We start from the raw sequence: 19965 nt of genomic DNA, 5'->3' as shown, positions 1-19965 counted from the left end.
CACCTTCAAGATACTTAAATTAGTAAAATCATTTTAAAAAGCGAAAGAATGAGAAGGAAAACACAAAACTTCAAGACGCTAGGACCAGGCAGAGACACAAAGAGGGCTCAAGGTTACTGTTTGAGTCTTAATAACTATGTTCAATTTCTTAACCTGGGTTTTGAACACATTAGGGTTCATTTTATATTATTCTTTATGTCACACTTATGTATGTAATTGATCAAAAGGATTATTTTAAATACTTATATTCCTCAAAACAAATTAAAACTATTACTTCTTTGTTAAATTATTTTGAAGTATCTAATACACTTATTACCAAATGTCTAGGTTCAGTTTTTTTATCATTATCTAAAACTCTGCTGAGAAAAAGCAAATTATACTAGTGTGAGTAAAAGGATAAAGTGAAAATGTTCTATGGCGATTTGTTAATGAATTTCACACACTGAATTCTATTTTCTATTTAAATTTAGTCAACTACAACAAAATTGCCTGCAGATACTAGATAATTTCTAATGGGTCCTTACAGGTCAAAAAAAATTAGTTTTAAAATATCGTTATACTTATTTAAGAAAATATATAAATTGTAAGTTTATCTATAAAAATATTCAGATAGAATAATTTAATTGAGAAAAGTTTTGTTTTACAGAAGGTACCTGAAACCTCACAAGGACTGTGAGACTGCAGAAAACGGCTCCTCTTTAATTCCTGCCTGTATATCAGATGTGGCTTGTTGTGATCGTCTTCATGTTCACTCCCATCTGCCTTCATTATAGGTTCTAGGAAATATTCACCATCGTGTGCTTTAAATGTTCCCATCTGAAAATAAGGAAAATAGAAATTAACTTTTTTAAGAACAGTCACTAAGAAGAAATGGCAATTTGTGCCACTGGTTAAAATGAGCACACAGAAACACAACAGCCGGCTGTCTTTCATTAAATGTCATCAACTAAACATACTTTTTTTCTTTCTACAGCTTGCTTTTTTCTTCTCCACTCTCATGCATAAAGTCATGAAGACTGGATAGTATTCCCATAGGTAGAATTGAGATGACAGACATTCCAGGTAAAAAGAATAGCCTAGGCAAAAGATCAAAACAAAAAAAAAAGCCTAGCACATTCATAATAATGCCCATTTCGTTTAGTCTATGTAAGGTAGCAGTGTGAGACAAGGCTTAAAATGTAGGCTGAGGTCAGGTAAAAAAGACCCTGAATGCCATGCTAGCAATTTAGAATTTATTTACTTAGCAGTGGCTCACTGGAGAATTGTTAACAAAGACCTGTCTTCTGAACTAGAGCTACTTGACATCTCCAATTCTCATCCTTAACATGTCCAAAGCCAAATCCTTGATTTCCCTCCCAAAGTTTGCTGTTTCTGCGACACTCTCTATTTTAATAAATGGCAAAGTATCATTCGGGTTGCTCAGGCCAAAAAATTCTTGGAGAGAAATCAAGGATAGCTCTTTCTCTCACATCCCACATCTGCAAATCTTGATGGCTCAACCTTCAAAGTACAATCAAACTTTCACCACTACATCCATGATCTAAATCTAACATTCTCTCTTTTCCGAACCAAAGTGATAGCCCTCTACAGTCTCCATAAAGGAGTCAGGATAATTACTTTAAAAGAAGTCTGAATCACGTTACTTCTCTGAAAAAAAAAAAAAAAAAAAAACTACAATGGCTTTCCATAGCACTAGAGGTAAAATCCAAAGTCTTTTCTTTATATTGGTATGCAATATTCTAGGCAATCTGCCCACCCCTTTCCAACATCCCTTGGCTCACTCTACAGCTCACTTCTGGCATTCTTTACTATTCTTCAAATGTGACCTATGAGATTGACAAAAGTCTAAAAGTTTTATAACACACTCCAAATGTGTGTCTGTGAAAACACAAGTACTCTCATGAATTGCTTTTGGGAAGATAAATGCAAAGCAATTTGACAATATCTAACACATAAATACACATTTTCCCTTTGACTAGCAATTTCCCATCCAAGAATTTATCCTACAGATACTATTCATTTGCACATGTGTGAAATAACACACATACAAAGTTATTAATTATAGCATTGCTTTTAATAGTAAAATATTAGAATAGATTCAAAAGTCCATGGATAGGATCTTCTTAAATAAACCATGGTACAGACATAAAATGGAGTATCATGGATCAACAAAAAGAGACTAAGGAAACGTTCTATGTATAGATACAGAAAGATTTCCAATACATTATTAAACCAAAATATAAAAGTTTAAAACAGGGTGTATAGTTCACTACCATTTGTGTAATAATGAGAGAAAAGCAAAAATAAATATTTATATTTGCTTGGTTGCTACTAAAGAGACTCTAGAAGGATTTATTAGAAATAATGCAGGCGGAGGTGAGAAAAACGGGGTGGATGGAGGAAGGACTGATTATGGCATCCTTCTTATCTCAGGCACATCATACACACTGTTCCCTCTGCCTAAAATGGAGCTCTGGTTACGCAGCGGTTAAGACCTCTGGCTGCTAACCAAAAGGTCGGCAGTTCGAATCCACCAGCCACTCCCTGGAAACTCTATGGGGCAGTTCTACTCTGTCCTACATCGTTGCTATGAGACGGACTTGAAAGCAAAGGGTTTGGCTTTTTTGGTCTGCCTAAAATGTTCCCCCAAACTCCAATCCTCACCTCATATCCCTGACTCATCACTCTCTGGCTGACTGATGCCATCTCATCCTTCAAGTTTCAGCTTAAGTAGCAACTACCCAGAAAGCTCTTCCTTGATCAGATACCTATGTAATCACATCCCAACCCCAACTCCTCAAAATACATTACACTTGTTTGATTTCTTAAGAGCATTTATCATATGTTATATATTTGTTTACTATTTATAAATATCCTCCCCTTTACTAGACAGGAAGCTTCATAAAGGTGGAGACCTACCCCTGGATTTCCATTTCCTAATACAGTATCTGAGACATCACAAGCATGGGACACAGTAAATATTTGTTGAACCATGAAAGCTTATCATTTCCTACCCTTTGTAAGCTCAGCTTATGTTGAGCAGAGGTCAAATTTAAGTTTGGAAGCATAGGCTGGAGCTAGCATATGGAGACTCTTACATGCAGAAATGTTTAATCAGGGGAATCCACACACTTGGAAGAGAAAAAAAATTACACCCTTATTATCGCTAACCTCTAACTAAAATTTGGCATTTCCTTCCTTTGCAAACGTAGGCAACAAATCCCGGTATATTACCAAAGGCAATGACAGATATTTTCATCACATAATGATGTTTGAGATGTCCCAAAATATTGTTCATGCTCATCAACACACAAAATTGTGGTAGTTATTAGACCTGTCCTTAGATTTTATTATTTAACGGAATGATAAAGAAACATACACGTAATTATTTTTAATATTTTGATAATTTTATTTAATATAATTTGTTTACTTTTGCATTTTACTTTAGAGATTTTAAAACATTATTCTGAGGAGATATCCACTGGTGAATCATTAAAGGGTTGGAGCAGAAGCAGAAGAGGGAGGATAGTCAAAGCAATTACCTGTGAAAGATTAAACAATGTCATTGTACAGCTAAGAGAAGACTAGCTGCAGAGATCTGTAAGGAGATGGTTTTAGCCATGAAAGTACGAAATAAGAAGGGAGAGAAGTCTTCAGGTGGTTACCTGTAGGCCAAACCCAAAACCAAACCCACTGCCATCGAGTCGATTCCGACTCATAGCGACCCTATAGGACAGAGTAGAGCTGCCCCATAGAGTTTCCAAGGAGCGCCTGGTGGATTTGAACTGCTGACCTTTTGGTTAGCAGCCGTAGCACTTAACCACTATGCCACCAGGGTTTCCTACCTGTAGGCAGGTGAGGAAAAATCATCAAAGCATTTATAATATTAATATCTTACTTGGATCTATACATCAGGCAACATTCTTACATATAACTCATTTCAACCTAACAATAACTCTTTGAGTAAGTAATATTATTATCTCCACTTTACAGATGAGACAAAGGAGGTTAAATAACTTTTGCCCAAGTCTGATACCTAGTGACAAGACCAAGATGAGAGCGCAAATAGCCTACTCTACAATTTGTGCCTTAAATCATTACACTGTACTAATAACAACAACAACAAAAAAAAAACCAAACCCAGTACCATTGAGTCGATTCCAACTCAGAGAGACCCTAAAGGACAGAGCAGAACTGTTCCATAGAGTTTCCAAAGAGTGCCTGGTGGATTCGAACTGCTGACCCTTTGGTTAGCAGCCATAGCACTTAACCATCTATCATATACTAATTTTGGTATACTCTATAAAATGGCCAATAAATGTTTAATGAGCATCTACTATGTGCCAGGCACAGTTCTGGGTGCTAGAGATACAGAGGTGAACATCATGACAAAATCCCTACCTTCAAATAATTTAAACTTCCATGGGAATAGACAGACAATAAATAAAAATGTAATATGTCAGGTAATAATAAATGCTATGAATAAAATAAAGTAGGGCGAGGGGGCAGGAAATGACAGAGAATGTGAGGGTGGGTATGGCAAGAATTATGAGAAGGCAGCCATGGAAAATTCTGGGGGAATGGCATTCCAAAAGGAAGGCACAGTGATTGAAAGGCGTTGTGACAGGAACAAACTTGTTAATTTCAAGTGACAGAGACAACAGTGAGGCTGGAGCTGTGCCAACAAGGAGAAATGCAGAGGAAGACAGGTCAGATACACAGGGGCCAAGTGGACCAATTATGCTTGGCATTGAAAAGCAATCATCACATCTTAGAATACAAAAATATACATTTATCTACATATAACACTTGGCAATTTCTCACCTTGAAAAGGTGAAGAACCAACTCAGAAACGAATTACCACTACTATGATAAGCATAATTTTAGTGAGTAAGACTTCATTTCCATTTCTTAATTACAAATATCTTAACATTAGAGATAATAACTTTGAAATTTCCGTTTTAAATGTGATTGTAAATAACATACAGGTTAAAGAACTGTTTTAACTGAATAATCACCTAAAGCTATTTAAATTGTTATGGCAATTGTTGTTATAAAGTTCTCTGTACACTCAATAATTACTAAAACAAAATCTCCTTAAACATAAAAATGCCTTTACCGCTTTTACAATTCCAACACCAATAACATTACCTGACACACAGCAGGCACTTAATACGTACCAGTAGAAATGAACAGAGTGAAATATCTAGGTTTTTTGTTGTTGTTGTTACCTTGTTTTTGTTTTTTTCCCACACTCCCTTTAATTATTCTTTTTTTTTTCCCCACTAACATTCTTATAAGTTATGGTGGTTTGGGGACTTAGTTGAGATACATTTACATATTAGTCTCTTTTCAATGCCAAAAAAAAAAAATGTTTAGGCACTCTTGATCACATTGTGTGCTAATATGTTAGGATTACACATTTTTAATTGGTTTAAAAATTAATGAAATGCCATCAGATATACCGATTACAAAGCATTGAGATTATAGTCGATACAATAAAAAGCAAAGCTATAAATAGTAAAAATTCATCTATTTCTTAGATAGTTACCTAGTGGCCTATACATAGGAATCCATTTGACGGTAATGGGTTTGGTTTGGTTTGGTTTTTTGGTGTATATATATAGTGGAACATTGGTAGTGCAGTTGTTAACTGCTCAGCTGCTAGCCAAAAGGTTGGTAGTTCGAACCCACCAGCTGCTCTGCAGGAGAAAGATGTGGCAGTTTGCTTCTGTAAAGATTTACAGCCTCAGAAGCCCTATGGGGCAGTTCTACCCTGTTCTAAAGGGTCACTATGAATCAGAATCAACTCGATGGCAATGGGTTGGGTTTTGGGGTTTTTTTTTTTTTATACATATAGTGGCATATTTTGTTAATTCTGCCAGTGTGCATTCCCAGAAAACTAGATTCAACTATACATGTAAGAAGTAACAATGATAGCTTTTGCAACGTGAGTAAATGGATCCTGGAAAATCCTTTTCCGTTTTTTAAAAAAAACATGCTGAAGAAGGGAAATGTGATAGTATCTTGGTGAAAGGGATACAAACAGACATGAGCCTGCCTGTGAATTAATAGTTAACTACATGCACTCGCAAAACCATTTTGAATAATGTCACATTTATCCCGAACAATATTAAGGATATTTATACCTCTGGAATTTTTTTACACTCCTTTTGGCTCAAAATCTGAGGTACCTGGATTGTAATGTTCCAATAAAATTACACATGGACCCTACCTGTTCTTCCAGATAAGGAGCTAATACAGTACCACGAACCCATCCACACCTCCTTTAAGTTGTGCTAGAGCACTAGCCTGCTAAGAATACTGCCTTTAGATTCGAAAGGCCTTTTGTTAAACAAAATTTTTCATGTTTCCAAATACTAAATCAAGAATAAATGGCAAATCATTTATCCTCAGAGTGATTTCCCTGTGTTTATCAATAAAGGATTTAAAGTATTTTACTTCCATCAAGTTTTCTATAATCTACCTCACTGCCAGAAGTTTCTGTTCAAATAATAAAAATATTAGGACTTTTTGCCTAAGGGCTTCTAACAAGCACTTCAACTTTTTTTTTTTTAACTTGCAAAAGGAACCTGGTAAGGAATTGGAGAACTTAAAACAGGTGGCTCATAGAATTTTATTTAGATCATGCCATATTTTTAGCAACCTGCATATCTGCAGATGGGCACTGCAATTTGATTCACCAGAAATGCCAATCAAATTCCAAACACTTTCTTTTGATGACATTAAAAGCAGCAAAACTAGTTTTCACTTGAGTGGGGGTTTCCTAATTGAAGCAATGATCTTCTATGTGCCCAACTGTTTTGAAAGGCAGTGAGTGTTTATACATTTGTTTCCAATTTATTCTCCTAGGTCAAAATTCTGATATGTTTAGAGGACTTTCATACAACTGTTTTTTGAAAGCATTCTTATTTCAGTGTTGTGGAATCCATTCATATATTTTCCCTAAACACATGGCATTCACATGTTGCTACAATCAGTAATGCTCCCAACTACTAATAAAATTGGATTTTCATTTAAGGACTAGATCACTCTTAGTCACTACCATAAAGACTGAAATATTTGGTTTTTCAATCTTTATTTATAAACCACACTAGAAGCAGTAGGATGATATGTGTAATAAGTTCTAGGTTTGGTTTTCAATCTTTATTTATAAACCACACTAGAAGCAGTAGGATGATATGTGTAATAAGTTCATGGAACCTTGGATAAGTTACCTCATATCTCTGACCCTCCATTTCATCATCGGTAAAACAAAATAGAAACAATTCAACCTACCTAATTTCCTGAGAAAGGTAATGTGTAATAAAAATGTTCTAAGTAGGAGCTCAATAATTGTGTTAGATATTGAATATATTTTAAAATAGGATGAAAAATTCTCCCCTAAAAACACAGATGTTAGAACCACACTTTCTACAATAGGCAGAGTATAAATGCTACATAATAAAAGACCACAAAGATTTACTCTGAAATTAACTTTTTTTAGGATACTCTGTTCAGCACAAAACGGCATCTCTGCCTAACAGTTCCTCATTATAACATCACTCACCCAAAACCCAAAAACCAAAACCCACTGCATTTGAGTCGATTCCAACTCATAGCGTCGAATAGAACTGCGCGACGGAGTTTCCAGGGAGTGCCTGGCAGATTCGAACTGCCAACCTCTTGGTCAGCAGCTGTAGCACTTAAACCACTACACCTAGAAAATAGTACACTTTACATAAACACACACTGAATGAATGAATGAATGGTATACGATACGAAGAACATACGAGAAGTGACTCTAGAAGCATAAACCAGAAAATTCATTGTAAGATTTTTAAAAGATGAGCCTTTCTTCTCTCCTCTAGACACATTCTTTACCTTCCCCATTCTACAGGACGATCCCACATCTCCAGTATAAATGTGAGAAGAGACAGTAAAGAAGAAATAAGCTGCTGATACTGCACCTAACAAGAGATTGATCTCTTATCAGAAAATAAAACTAGAACTCTGGACTCATCTGCCCAAGGTTTATGTAGCCAAAAGTCTCAGGTTCAAACAGTGTGTCATAGAAACATCAATGACAAAGAGCAAATTCTGTAATATTTCTCTGTCTTGTAGTCACTGAGGTGTTTTTGAAATGGTACAAACCCACTAAAAGTTGTGAGAACTGCTAAAGAAATGGCTTCACTCTTGTGGGGTTTGGATAGAGGGTCACAGAAGAGTCACTTCCAACCTTTCACTAAAATATCTGTAAAGACATAAAGCCTAGTCATTATAAAAAATCAAAAACCAAACCCATTGCCTTCGAGTAGATTCCAACTCATAGAGACCCTACAGGACAGTGCAGAACTTCCCCATACAGTTTCCAATGAACAGCTGGTAGATTCGAACTGCTGACATTCTGGCAAACAGCCGAGCTCTTTACCACTATGCCACCAGGGCTCTAACAATGAAAAATTTAAAACAGTAAGAAATCATTAAAAAATTATCTTGTACATGGAAGGGACTGGACAGTGGGTAGGAGAGAGATGCTGATGAAGAGTGAGCTATTTGTATCAGGTGGACACTTGAGACTGTGTTGGCATCTCCTGTCTGGAGGGGGGATGGGAGGATAGAGAAAGTTGGAAGCTGGCAAAATTGTCACGAAAGGAGAGACTGGAAGGGCTGACTCATTAGGGGGAAAGCAAGTGGGAGTATGGAGTAAGGTGTATACAAACTTATATGTGACAGTCTGCCTTGATTTGTAAACGTTTACTTGAAGCTCAATAAAAGTTAAAAAAAAATTATCTTGTAGGTGTAGAATGAGACTATGTTCATGGTATACTGCCAAAATATTATTAAGCAATATTATTTAAAAACAAAGACAAAAGAAATACATATAATATCTAGAGTGACACAAGCCATACATCTGCCAAACCATCTGTCATATCTGCAGCAAATGTTTTCCTAGTTTATTTTTAATTTGTTTACAATTATTTGAACATATGATATTCTTCAATTAGTAGTTAGGCATACCTATCAATTTTTTCATTTGTTATGTCACCCTTTATTTTTCCCTACCTAGGGATTACAATGGAGCCCTCGTGACCCGTTGTTAAGCATTCAACTCCACCAGCTGCTCCTTGGAAACCCTACGGGGTGGTTCTACTCTGTCCTGTGGGGTCGCTATGAGTCAGAATCGACTCGATGGCAATGAGTTAGGTAGGGATTACAATATATACTAATTTTCTTCTATTTCTTTAATACGGCTTAAATTTTATTTGGCTTATCAGTTAAGTGAAAATCCATCATTTTGTTTTCCTTTTAGTAGATTCTTGGCATTCACAGATTTAACATAAATGCCTTTTAGCCTCTGGTAACTTTCACCAGAAACTGACTTTAAGCAATTATCAAAACTTGATCTGCCATCAGAAGCCAACTAAGTTTCTGAGGGATTTTATATTGCCAAAGAAACCACGAGCCTGGACTTAAAAAAGCCTATGACTGCCTTTGCTGTAAAACAATCTATAGACCCCCCACCCCAGAGCTACCCTAAGATTCCTAAGCTCCACAGAAAGCATCCTTCCCAGAATCCATTTTAGATGTGGCCATGGAGAAAGGTGAACAAAATTTTCCTAGAGAGTAGGACCAGGGGCCTTGGGGACCGATGGACCAAAGAGTCCCTCCCAGAATGGAGGCCCCTTCCAGAAGGGAGGTGATCAAGGAACTTCCCTCCTGTCAGGGCAGTGGGTTCCCACAATTCCTCCCCACCCCACCCCAAAAAAAACCCACTGCAGTTGAGTCGATCCAACTCATAGCAACCTATACAATAGAGAATTGCCACATAGGGTTTCCAAGGAGCGCCTGGTGGATTTGAACTGCCAACCTTCTGGTTACCAGCCGTAGCTTTTAACCACTACGCCACCCGGGTTTCCAATTCTTCCCCCAAACTGCTATAAATCAGTGACTACAATGTGTCCTCTTCTTTCTGTAGTAATTTTTTTAAATTGTAGTTTAGGTTAGGGTTGCAGTCATGCTGGTTTTACTGTATATGAGCTGGGAGTGGAGTGGATAATTTGTCTTTTTAATTCATAAGTTTCCAAACCACAAAGAGCCATATCTGGACTTTATGGAGAAAACTGTGCACAACCCAGAGATCCTGGCTTCAAGACGGCGTGGTGCCTAGCAGGGACTTCAGGTCATCCCCCTGCAGGCAAGATGAGTATGTTTGATGTGTCAGAAGAGGGAACAAAGGGATATTTGGTGAACAGAAGGGCAGCCTGTGGTGAAGACTGTTGGTGACCATGGATATTTATGTTCCTCTCCTCCTCTTGGGCATATCACTGCCCCTTCTTTCTGAGCCCTTTTGCATCCAGGAAACCCTGGTGGCGTACTGGTAAAGGGCTATGGCTGCTAACCAAAAAGGTCAGCAATTTGAAACTACCAGGCATTCCTTGGAAACTCAATGGGGCAGTTCTCTGTCCCATAGGGTTGCTATGAGTCAAAACAGACTTGACAAAAGTGGGGTTTTTTTTGTTTTGCATCTAGGTAGAGCCATGCAACTAGTTCTCATCAATAGATGAGAGTGTACACAGAAGTGGTCTGTGTTACCACTGAGGTGGTCAAGAACCAAGATGCCTTCTCCATGCTGTGGCTATGGTAATAAATAATTGATCTAGTTCATGGACATATTTTATAATTAATAAAAACAAAACTGTCCCAATAGTGAGGACATTACTGTATCTTCAATACCTAACAGTAGGTGGTACATAATGACTGATGTTATTGCTGTCGTATGTCGAGTCGATTCCGACTCATAGCGACCCTATAGGACAGAGTAGAAATGCCCCATAGGGTTTCCGCAGAGTAGATCTGCTGTAATCTTTACAAAAGCAGACTGTCAGGGCTTTTCTCCCGCAGAACAGCTGCTGAGTTCAAACTGCCAATCTTTCGATTAGCAGCAAGGCACTTAATCACCCTGCTACCAGGACTCCTTAAATAGTTGATTAGTTGTTTTTTTTTTTTTAAAGAACAATCTCTTTCTCTGTGTCATGGATTGAATTATGTCCCCCCAAAAATGTGTGTATCAATTGGGCTGGGCCATGATTCCTGGTATTGTGTGATTTTCCTGTATGTTGTAAATCCTGCCTCTATGATGTTAATGAGGGAGGATGGGCGGCAGTTAGTGAGGCAGGACTCAATCTGCAAGATTGGATTTCATTTTGAGGCAATCTCTGAAAATATAAAAGAGAAGCAGCAGAGAGACAGAGGGACCTCATACCACCAAGAAAGAAGCACCAGGAGCAGAGTGCATCATTTGAACCCAGGGTTCCTGCACAGAGAAGCTCCTAGTCTGGGGGAAGATTGATGAGAAGGCCGACAGAGAGAGAAAAGCCTTCCCCTGGAGCTGAAGCCCTGAATTTGGACTTTTAGCCTACTTTACTGTGAGGAAATAAACCTCTCTTTGTTAAAGCCATCTATTGGTGGTGTTTCTGTTACAGCAGCATTAGATGAGCAAGATAGGATTTGGTACCGAGAGTGTGGGGGTACTGCTTTAACAGATACCTAAAATGAGGAAGTGGTTTTGAAACGGTGAGTGGATAAAAGACTCAGAAAGAAGTGAGGAGAACTGTTAACACCAAAGAAGGCTTAGATGGTAAGAAACAGCAGCAGAGGACCAGAGGTAGCAGCAGCAAACCAGCAGCAGCAGAACCAGGAAACCTGTGTCAGACAGCGCTAGGACAGAGCTGAGTGTGCAGGCAGCTTCCTGGCGGAGTGGGGTGCCTCCCGGGCACTTAGCAGTGGAGCTAGGCTTGCCGACCCATGGAGCAAGAGAGCTGAGTGCCTGTGCACAGGAGGCTTCCTGGCGGAATGGGGTGCCTCCAGGCACATATTGGTGGAGCTACAGAGCTTTGGAACTCTTGCCCCAGGAGGGCAGATGTGGGCGTGAGGCCTGAGAACTGAGAAGCCAAGAAACCAGGAAGCAGAAGCTAAAGAGACAAGGTACACAAGGAGCCAAGCTGCCTCAGTATCAAAACGTATGGCCATGACCTCAAGGGTTTCAAAGGCTTATCTCCCAATTTACCCTACTTTGCAGCTGCACAGACCCAAAAGAAACTCTTTAATACCCATATATGTTTATTCATCCCTCAAAGTCCAGCTGGGACCAGCACAGGTCTCATAACCTTAAAGTTCACACATCACTTTATATACACCTCTCTTGACAGCACTCATCAAATTGTATCTTTATTAAATGTTTGTGTGCCTGGCGTTGTTATGTGGCGGCCTGGAGAATGAGAGCATAACTGGCCGAGAATCCCAGCTGCTGCACTTTGAAATCCATCACAGTGTTTATGCCATACCCTAAAGTCAGTAACTGGGTGTGGTAGAATATGAGGACAGGCCCATTTTTAGGAGGCACAGGGCTCTTCTCCCAGCCAAGTTAGCTGGGAGGATTTGGCTGAACCTTGCTTAGACTGCCCAGCAGCCTAGGATGTTTCCACTCAACATTCTCTTCCTCTCTCCTTCACCTGTTTTAGACTTATATCACTCTCCCAGCTCTCTATTTTCTCTAACACAGGCAATTCCCCTAATGAAATCTTTGCATATTTAATCCCGTCTTTAACACTACATACACTAGAATGTTAAAAATAGAAGCATAGGAAATTCAACATAATGTTGTTTGATTGAGAACTTGAATGAGTACATGGATAACTAAAAGAGGATCTTATGAGCTTTTCAACAAGAAAAATGCCTACAGAAATGTGTTATTGATTGAATTGTGTCCACCATAAATATTTTGAAGTCCTAACCCCTGGAACCTATTTAGAATGTAACCTTGTTTGGATATAGGTCTTTGAGGATATTGGCAGTTAACAAAAGGTCATGATAGAAGAGGGTGGATCCTAATCCAATATAAGTGGTGTCCTTATAAAAGAAACACAAGAGATACACAGAGGAAAGACAGTCATGTGACCATGGAGGCAGATACTAGAGCTGCAAGGCAAGGATCACCAGCCATGTCCAGATTTTCCCTCAAGCCTCAGAAGGAATATACATAGCCAACACTCTGATTTTGGACTCCTGGTCGTCAGAACTGTGAGACACTAAATTTCTGTTCTTAGATGTTGCCCAGTTTGTGGTACTTTGTTACAGCAGCCTCAGGAAGCTAATACAGAATATCATATGTAATGATCTGGGATATATATTAGTTCTGGGAACACGGGCAATTTAGAAAATAGTAAAACTAAAAATTTATTAGGATAAAGAAAAACCAGTAAAGACACTAACGACATTTTCCATACTTTTATTTCCTGTCTGAACAAGAAGTTACAACAGCAACCTAATAATCAGTCGCCAGAGAGCATTAGTGCCTGACATGCTGCAGAATGGTTCATACGAGAAACTTCATGGCTACTGCATGCTACTGCTTGAGAATACTAGATAAGCCAGATGCAACGTCTGGTTTTATGACAACTGGAAACTGTTTCCTTCAACCAAAAAGAATGCATTGCCTCAAATCCCACCAAAAAATAGTTAAGGCAACTATCTGGGAGGTTGGATTAGTCCCTGAGGGTCTTTGGAAGAAGGGAACCCACCCGGTAACCTGAGAAGAGGGTTCCGAGAGGTACAGTGGGTTGTAAAGAACAGCCTATTTAAAATTTATACACACCATCCTGACAACTATACGCCAATGATTTTCCAACTTACTATATACTGATCTCTCCTTTGACAAGAGTATTTATCAGCATCGTTGTTAGGTGCCTTTTTCCTCCTATGTCTTAGTCTAGAAGCTCAGGTGAAACCTGTCTACTATGATGATCCTGCTGATATTTGAATACCAGTGGCAGAGCTTCCAGCATCACAGCAACCTGCAAGACCCGCAGTACAACAAACTGACAGACTCGTGGGGGTTATCAACATTATGAGAAGATAATATGAATGCAAAAAAAGAAGTTTAGACTTGAACATAGAGATATTACGGCTGATAAATATAAATTCTGTGGCAGCTCATCAATGGATTAAAAAAAAGAGTTTGATTAGCCATTATTTATAGTTAATTTCATGATTCAGCTCCATTTTCACATCTACTATAGATTTTGGAAACGTATAAGTAAATACTGACAAATGTTTGAATCGTGTGATACATAAATACTTATACCTATGGGGAAAAAAATTAGAAAAGCAAGATTCATGAACATGTTAAACAAAGAAAATTTCTGGCAGCACTCTTAGACCCTTCTGGTTCTTCAGCTCAAAACAATTTGGAAGAAAACTAAACAATACTAGTCATGGTTCAGTGATTTAGTGGAGGCGAAAAACATGTAAAGACCAAGACTTCTAAAAGTAGAAAAAACTAACATTAGAAATGAAAAGAAAATATTGGTTCACATGCTTTGGGTTAATCTAAATGAAACTCATAAATACTCTGGGGTGTCAGTTTTAACAAATGGTTGCACAGTGATAATACAGAATTAAAAAAAAATATATTAATCTGATTTGTTTTTCATTCCTTTCCTTTAAAAGTCACATTCCCCACTATCCACCAAAGAGTGAAAGGGTAAATGCTACCTGAAGTGGGAAGATGGGAGAGGAACAGACCAACTAAATGAGATGTGAAAGGGAAACTCAGTGGACCCCGGAGAGAAAAGGGAGATGGAGGCAAGGCAAGCGGATGGTAAGACGTGTATGCACTAACTTCTCTACTGGGATTAAAATCCTGGGAAGAGAAAGCATATTACATTGTGTATGGGGACTGTCAAGACAAGTGCTTTAGCCTGCTGCCTATATGGGACTCTCAGACAGGATTCTCTAAAAGGTTTCCCCCCGTACTCCAAAATTAGAGGTGTGGCAGGGTTTGGCAAAGAGGAACCGAATCCTCCTTGTCTCCCAAATGTCATGGCAAGTTTCAAGTCCTTAGAGGTGTCCGGAAGATTCCCAATAGTACCACCACACCATTTATGGGGGGGGGGCGGGGGTGTTGCCGCAGAAGCAAAGTGACCCTGTATCCAAGGTCTATACAGTGCATCAGCTAGATAAGAAACCAAATGGTGTTACAGCAAGAATTCAAGGATATGCAGTACCAGTGAGATCCCAAGAGGGGATGAGTCAACACGTAGGACCAATAAGCCCTGACTGAGCAAGGAGAAGGAAGACCAAAAGTTATCAAGCCCAGAATTCAGTTGCTGGTTTGGTAAAGGTGTAAACAGACTCTGGCACAAAGAACATCACCAGAGCCTAGAAGAGATGGGGGAAAGTACAATTTCCTTACCCTCTTCCAATAATACAAAAAACTCAGAACAATTTATGACCATTTACATGGTCAACTTTTATCAATGGTCACTGTGTGCCTGAATTCAGAAATGTCTGAGACCATACATGGAGGAGAACAGCAGGAAATCATAAGAGTCTTTCAATATATTCAGGAAAAGCATTTGATAAAATATAACATTAATTCATGATTAACAGCAAAACTAAAGCAAAACAAAAATCTACTAGAAGAACTAAGCTGGGAAAATGAAAAAAAAAGTCTTAAAAAATGAGAAAAAAAAAAAACTACTAGAAATAGAAGGAAACTTCTCTCAACGCTGACTCCAAATAACCTTCCGTAAACATCAACCTTGGTGTTTAATGTACTGACAGATGTCAAAGTCAGATCACCACAGTCACATACACAAGGTTACAAAGATAAGTCTGCAGGCAGGTGGGAGCCGAGCTAGAAGACTGGCATCACTGACTTTGAGTCAGTGTTGATCTGCGAATAACTCAGATGGCCCAGGCTCTGGCTACCACAATTTTATCTAGATTTAAAGACTAAAGGCTGATCTGAGAATAAAAAGAAGAATCTAAGCTAATGACAAATGGATTCTAAAACCTACCAGAGGTTTTGCTATTTGATAAAACAATTGATCTAAAGAAAGCTAATGTTAGAGTCAGGGATAGAAATAAAATATGCCATAATAAATATGCAGCTCATATGTTTGTTTTTGAGCTAACATCAAATTTAAAAATCAAGGAAGTGTCACTAACCTCATTAGTAATTTTGATTTACAATAGGTCACGACTGCACTACAGAAAAAAAAATTTAGCTCTTTTAGTTATTTGCTATATTGCCGGAAAATTTCCATTTCTACAATGATTGATGTCCTCAACCATGAGAACAAGTAAGATAAAACTGAGTTACATAGGTATGAAAATTAATTTTTAATTCTTAAATCAAATGAATAAATTCTGATAATATTAGTAAGTCTATCAAAAGCAAAGTACATAAATAAATGATAATACATGGTGATAACTTATGCAACTGTACTGAAGTTGATTGTGACAGAAAAAGATGAACTTCCATTATGATTCAAAAACACCTTCAACGGTTTTCTGAATTCTAAAAGTACTGAATTTGAACGACGACATTATAAATCGACACAAGCAGAAACGTCACTCTAATAATGCTTCCCATCTGGAATGTTTTTTCATGCCATAAAATACTAAATACTAAATCAAGAATACATACTGACCATGACAAATTTGTGGTAGTAAATCTGGGATTTGCTAGACAAACTAAACACTATTTTAAAAGGGTCTAGAATTTTTTTTCCTTTGATGCATAGGTGACTGTGTAAATATTAGAGTGTGCTTCTGCCATTCTGATGTTGCATTTTCATTTATCCACAGCAGAAAGGAAGGAAATTGTTCAGGCATTTCATGTAAATACAGCTAAAGATAACAGCATGAAAAAGAGCAAAGAGAGTTTCCACTACTCACACCCAGGAAGACTTCTTAAATCAAATAACCTAAGAGGATGTATTACATTTGGCCAGGAGAGAACTGTTAATCAACTTTTTACTTAATAAAAGAATAGTGATAATGTTTTGAAAATATCTCTGAACATTCTTAAAGGTACTTTATTATTATTATTATTTGCACAACAAAATTTACAACACTTGGGAAGAATGCGGGAAACCTGTAACCAAACTTCTAGTCCTTGTTTCTTATTGAAGATACATTTATCAGGAGTTTCTGATTAAGCAAGCTAATATCTGGTTGTTTAAAACCAATGTTCCTAATCTGGGGTTCCAGGAATGTGGATGGGGAAGAGTTACATCTTCAGTTTCACTAACCTCCAATTGATATTTATCATTGCTTTCAATTGTGAACGCAAGCGAAACCGCAGACATTGTGACTTTGTTATCCATAAGAGAATATTTTCATAACACACCAGAGTTGATGTAGCTATCTGGACTGTTTATACTCATCGTCCCCATAATCACCTCTACAAAAGTATGGTCATAGATGGACTGGTCAGTAGATCTTATTATTTAATGCGTTTATTATTTAATGAATTAATTTGTGAGAGTATTATATCACAAGTTGGGTTTTATAATATTTCGATTACTGGTTTTATTTAATTGGTTTCCTTTATAGTTACTTTACACATTTAAAATTATTATGCTTAGAAGAGGTCCTGGGTTTCACCAAAATACTGAAGAAGTTCATGGCAAAGAAATGGTTAAGACTGCTTTAGAGAAACAAATGAAACACATACCAAGAAAAAAAAACCCAAACCCACTGCCCTTGAGTAGGTTCTGACTCATAGCGACCTTATAGGACAGAGTAGAACTGCCCCCACAGTTTCCAAGAAGCGCCTGGCAGATTCGAACTGTGGACCTCTTGGTTAGCAGCCATAGCACTTAACCACTACGCCACCAGGGTTTCCTTGAAACACACACAGAGAGCTCAAAATTTTATTTCCTTTCCTCTCTCTCCTCAGTGAACTTTCCACAAAATCTCTTACTCTTCTTACTCTAATGATTATTTTTCATTTCCTGGAATCCAGGTCTCTGTAGATAGACTTTACATTTTTAAGTGCAAGGCATTTTAAACAGGCAGGTTCAACCTCTTCCCTAATTCAGAGATTAATGGCCATCCCCATACTATAACAAAAGAAACATTTCTTTTGTTTATCAAACCTTTTCTTCCAGTGGAGGGCCCTTTTCACTTTTGCACTTTATTTGTATTTGTTCTATTTTTCTTCTCTCACTCTAAATTCAAAGAACAAATTTAAGTGAATTACGGTGCAGAGCTGAGAAGGGTCTGCCTTCAATAGGAGGTCACGAATGGGTCTGTCAGAGTGAAGTACTTCGCCTTCCTGGTGGAAATCACATTCCACTTGTAGCAGAGGCCCCAAAGGCCCTCCCTGACTCACCAGGCCAGCATCTGAGACTTTCAAGAAAGATTTCTCTTTCAGCTTTGCACTGAGGGGTAGATAGTGCCAAGCAGGCAAAGGCATGCTGATGAGCCTCACTTTAGAGCCTGCCAAAACACTCTCCTCGCTGCAGGAAAGAGTGACCTCTGGATTGGATATGCCTGGGTTTAAGTCCCTCTGGTGGCCCACCATGAATCCCTGTGTCACCAACAAACCAAAGGAACCCGCTATCCACGCAGCCCGACTGGGTCGCCAAGGGAGCCAAGCAGCTTACCAGGCCTCCACAGAGGCTGAAGACTGCCGTGTGATCCTGCTGCGAGTTGACCTGGCCGCGGTAAAAGCAGTGGCGCAGGTCTGGGGGCGCCGCGCTGCGCTCCTCTGCCCCGCGCGCGGGGGTTCCCAAGTGCACCACCGTGTAGCCCCCGGCCAGGAAGGCCGCGTCGGCGCTCAGGTTCAGCTGGAAGAGTTGCCCATAGGCGCTGATGCGGTAGTGGGTCCTGTAGGGCGTGAGCTCTAGCGCCTCCGAGCTGCGCTTTCTCCGGCTGAAGTGGTGGCTCTGAGGGAACACTTCTCCGAACTCATTGACCCGAGCAGGGGTCACCACTTCGTAGGAGGCCAGTGACCTCACCAAGGCTTCTGCAATCACAGTGATAGGGCCATTTAGCCCCCAACCGTTCCCACCTCCCCAGTGCCATACTTCATCAACCAAACGTCTTTGCCATCCTGGGTTTCGGTACCCAAGGGCACGACGAAAGCACACATGCTGACTGGCACGCGCGCGTCCGTATACACACGCACACACTCACACGCGGACTGTGCATGTTCTGCTTTCCCACACCCCGATCTTGCTTCCCCCTTGCAAAGACCCTGCCACTCACCGTCTTGAGAAGCCCACCACTTTCCCTAGTCCCTCTTCGAGTCCCAGCCTCCGCCAATTCGTGCCGTCGGGCGCACGCGCCACCCTGCCCTACGCGTCCCCGTCGCGTGGCCGGGGCAGTGAGATGCGTCCTCCGCACGCGGGATTCCTCGAAACCCAGCGCAGCCGTGACCTCTCGAGATGCTTTGGGCTGGCTGATCCTGGTGTCTCGAAAGCAGCGATAAGGTTCCCCCAACGAACTGAGCGGCTCACGCCCTCCTTCCGTATCTCCACTCCCGCCCCGCGCCTCTACCTCGCCGCTCAAGGCGCCCCGTGATGACCTTACCTTGCCTTGGGTGAAAGTGAACTTCCCAAGATCTGGTGACGAAGAGCGAGAGCTGGTAGAGCAGCCCCGTCAGCCACTTGGCCACACGCATGGTTCCACCCGACCAGGGAGGCCAACCGGAGCCGCCTGCCGCCCAGCCGGCTTCCCCCCCGCTCCGCAGCCTCTCCTCCTTCTCGCCCGCGGGTCTCCGCGCCGGCCGCCGCGGCGCCTCAGCAGCCTCCGGAGCAGCAGCCCCGGCCCCGGGCCGGCCCGTCTCGCCACACCACCAGTCTCTGCTCCCTGAGCCGCTGCTTCATCGCACTGCAGCCCCGCAGCCCCTTGCTCGTTCTCGGCAGCCTCGCTCCCCTTCCTGCGCCCGCACCGCCCTCAAGAACCTCTCCTTGGTCCAGCTCAGCGCGAGAAAGCCACCCGACCCAGCAGGAACAGTGCCAATATAGCCACCCCCGGCAGGGCGAGCGCTGGGGAGAGCCCGCCCCTAGGGGCCGGCCCGGCCAATCAGGTGGGGACGCGGTCTGGACTCGCCCCCCCGCGCGCAGTCTCCCCCGCCGCACGCGAAATGAGGTCCCCGCGGGTTGC

General features: G+C 40.4%; 1 protein-coding gene across 1 annotated transcript in view; it reads right to left on the bottom strand.

The window, feature by feature from the left end:
* Nucleotides 1–19515, bottom strand: part of ADAMTS20 (ADAM metallopeptidase with thrombospondin type 1 motif 20) — a 215455-nt gene extending 195940 nt beyond the window's left edge. The window contains exons 1-3 of the mRNA XM_064284366.1: nucleotides 19390–19515; nucleotides 18462–18823; nucleotides 654–816 (exon numbers count right to left, since the gene is read on the bottom strand). Coding sequence (XP_064140436.1) covers nucleotides 654–816; nucleotides 18462–18823; nucleotides 19390–19480 — 616 coding nt within the window. The 5' untranslated portion in view covers nucleotides 19481–19515. The remainder of the gene's footprint in view (nucleotides 1–653; nucleotides 817–18461; nucleotides 18824–19389) is intronic.
* Nucleotides 19516–19965: the final 450 nt, after the last annotated feature.

This window comes from Loxodonta africana, chromosome 4 (assembly GCF_030014295.1).
Source record: "Loxodonta africana isolate mLoxAfr1 chromosome 4, mLoxAfr1.hap2, whole genome shotgun sequence".
Taxonomy (NCBI): Eukaryota; Metazoa; Chordata; class Mammalia; order Proboscidea; family Elephantidae; genus Loxodonta; species Loxodonta africana.
This window is presented reverse-complemented; position numbering and strand designations above follow the sequence as displayed.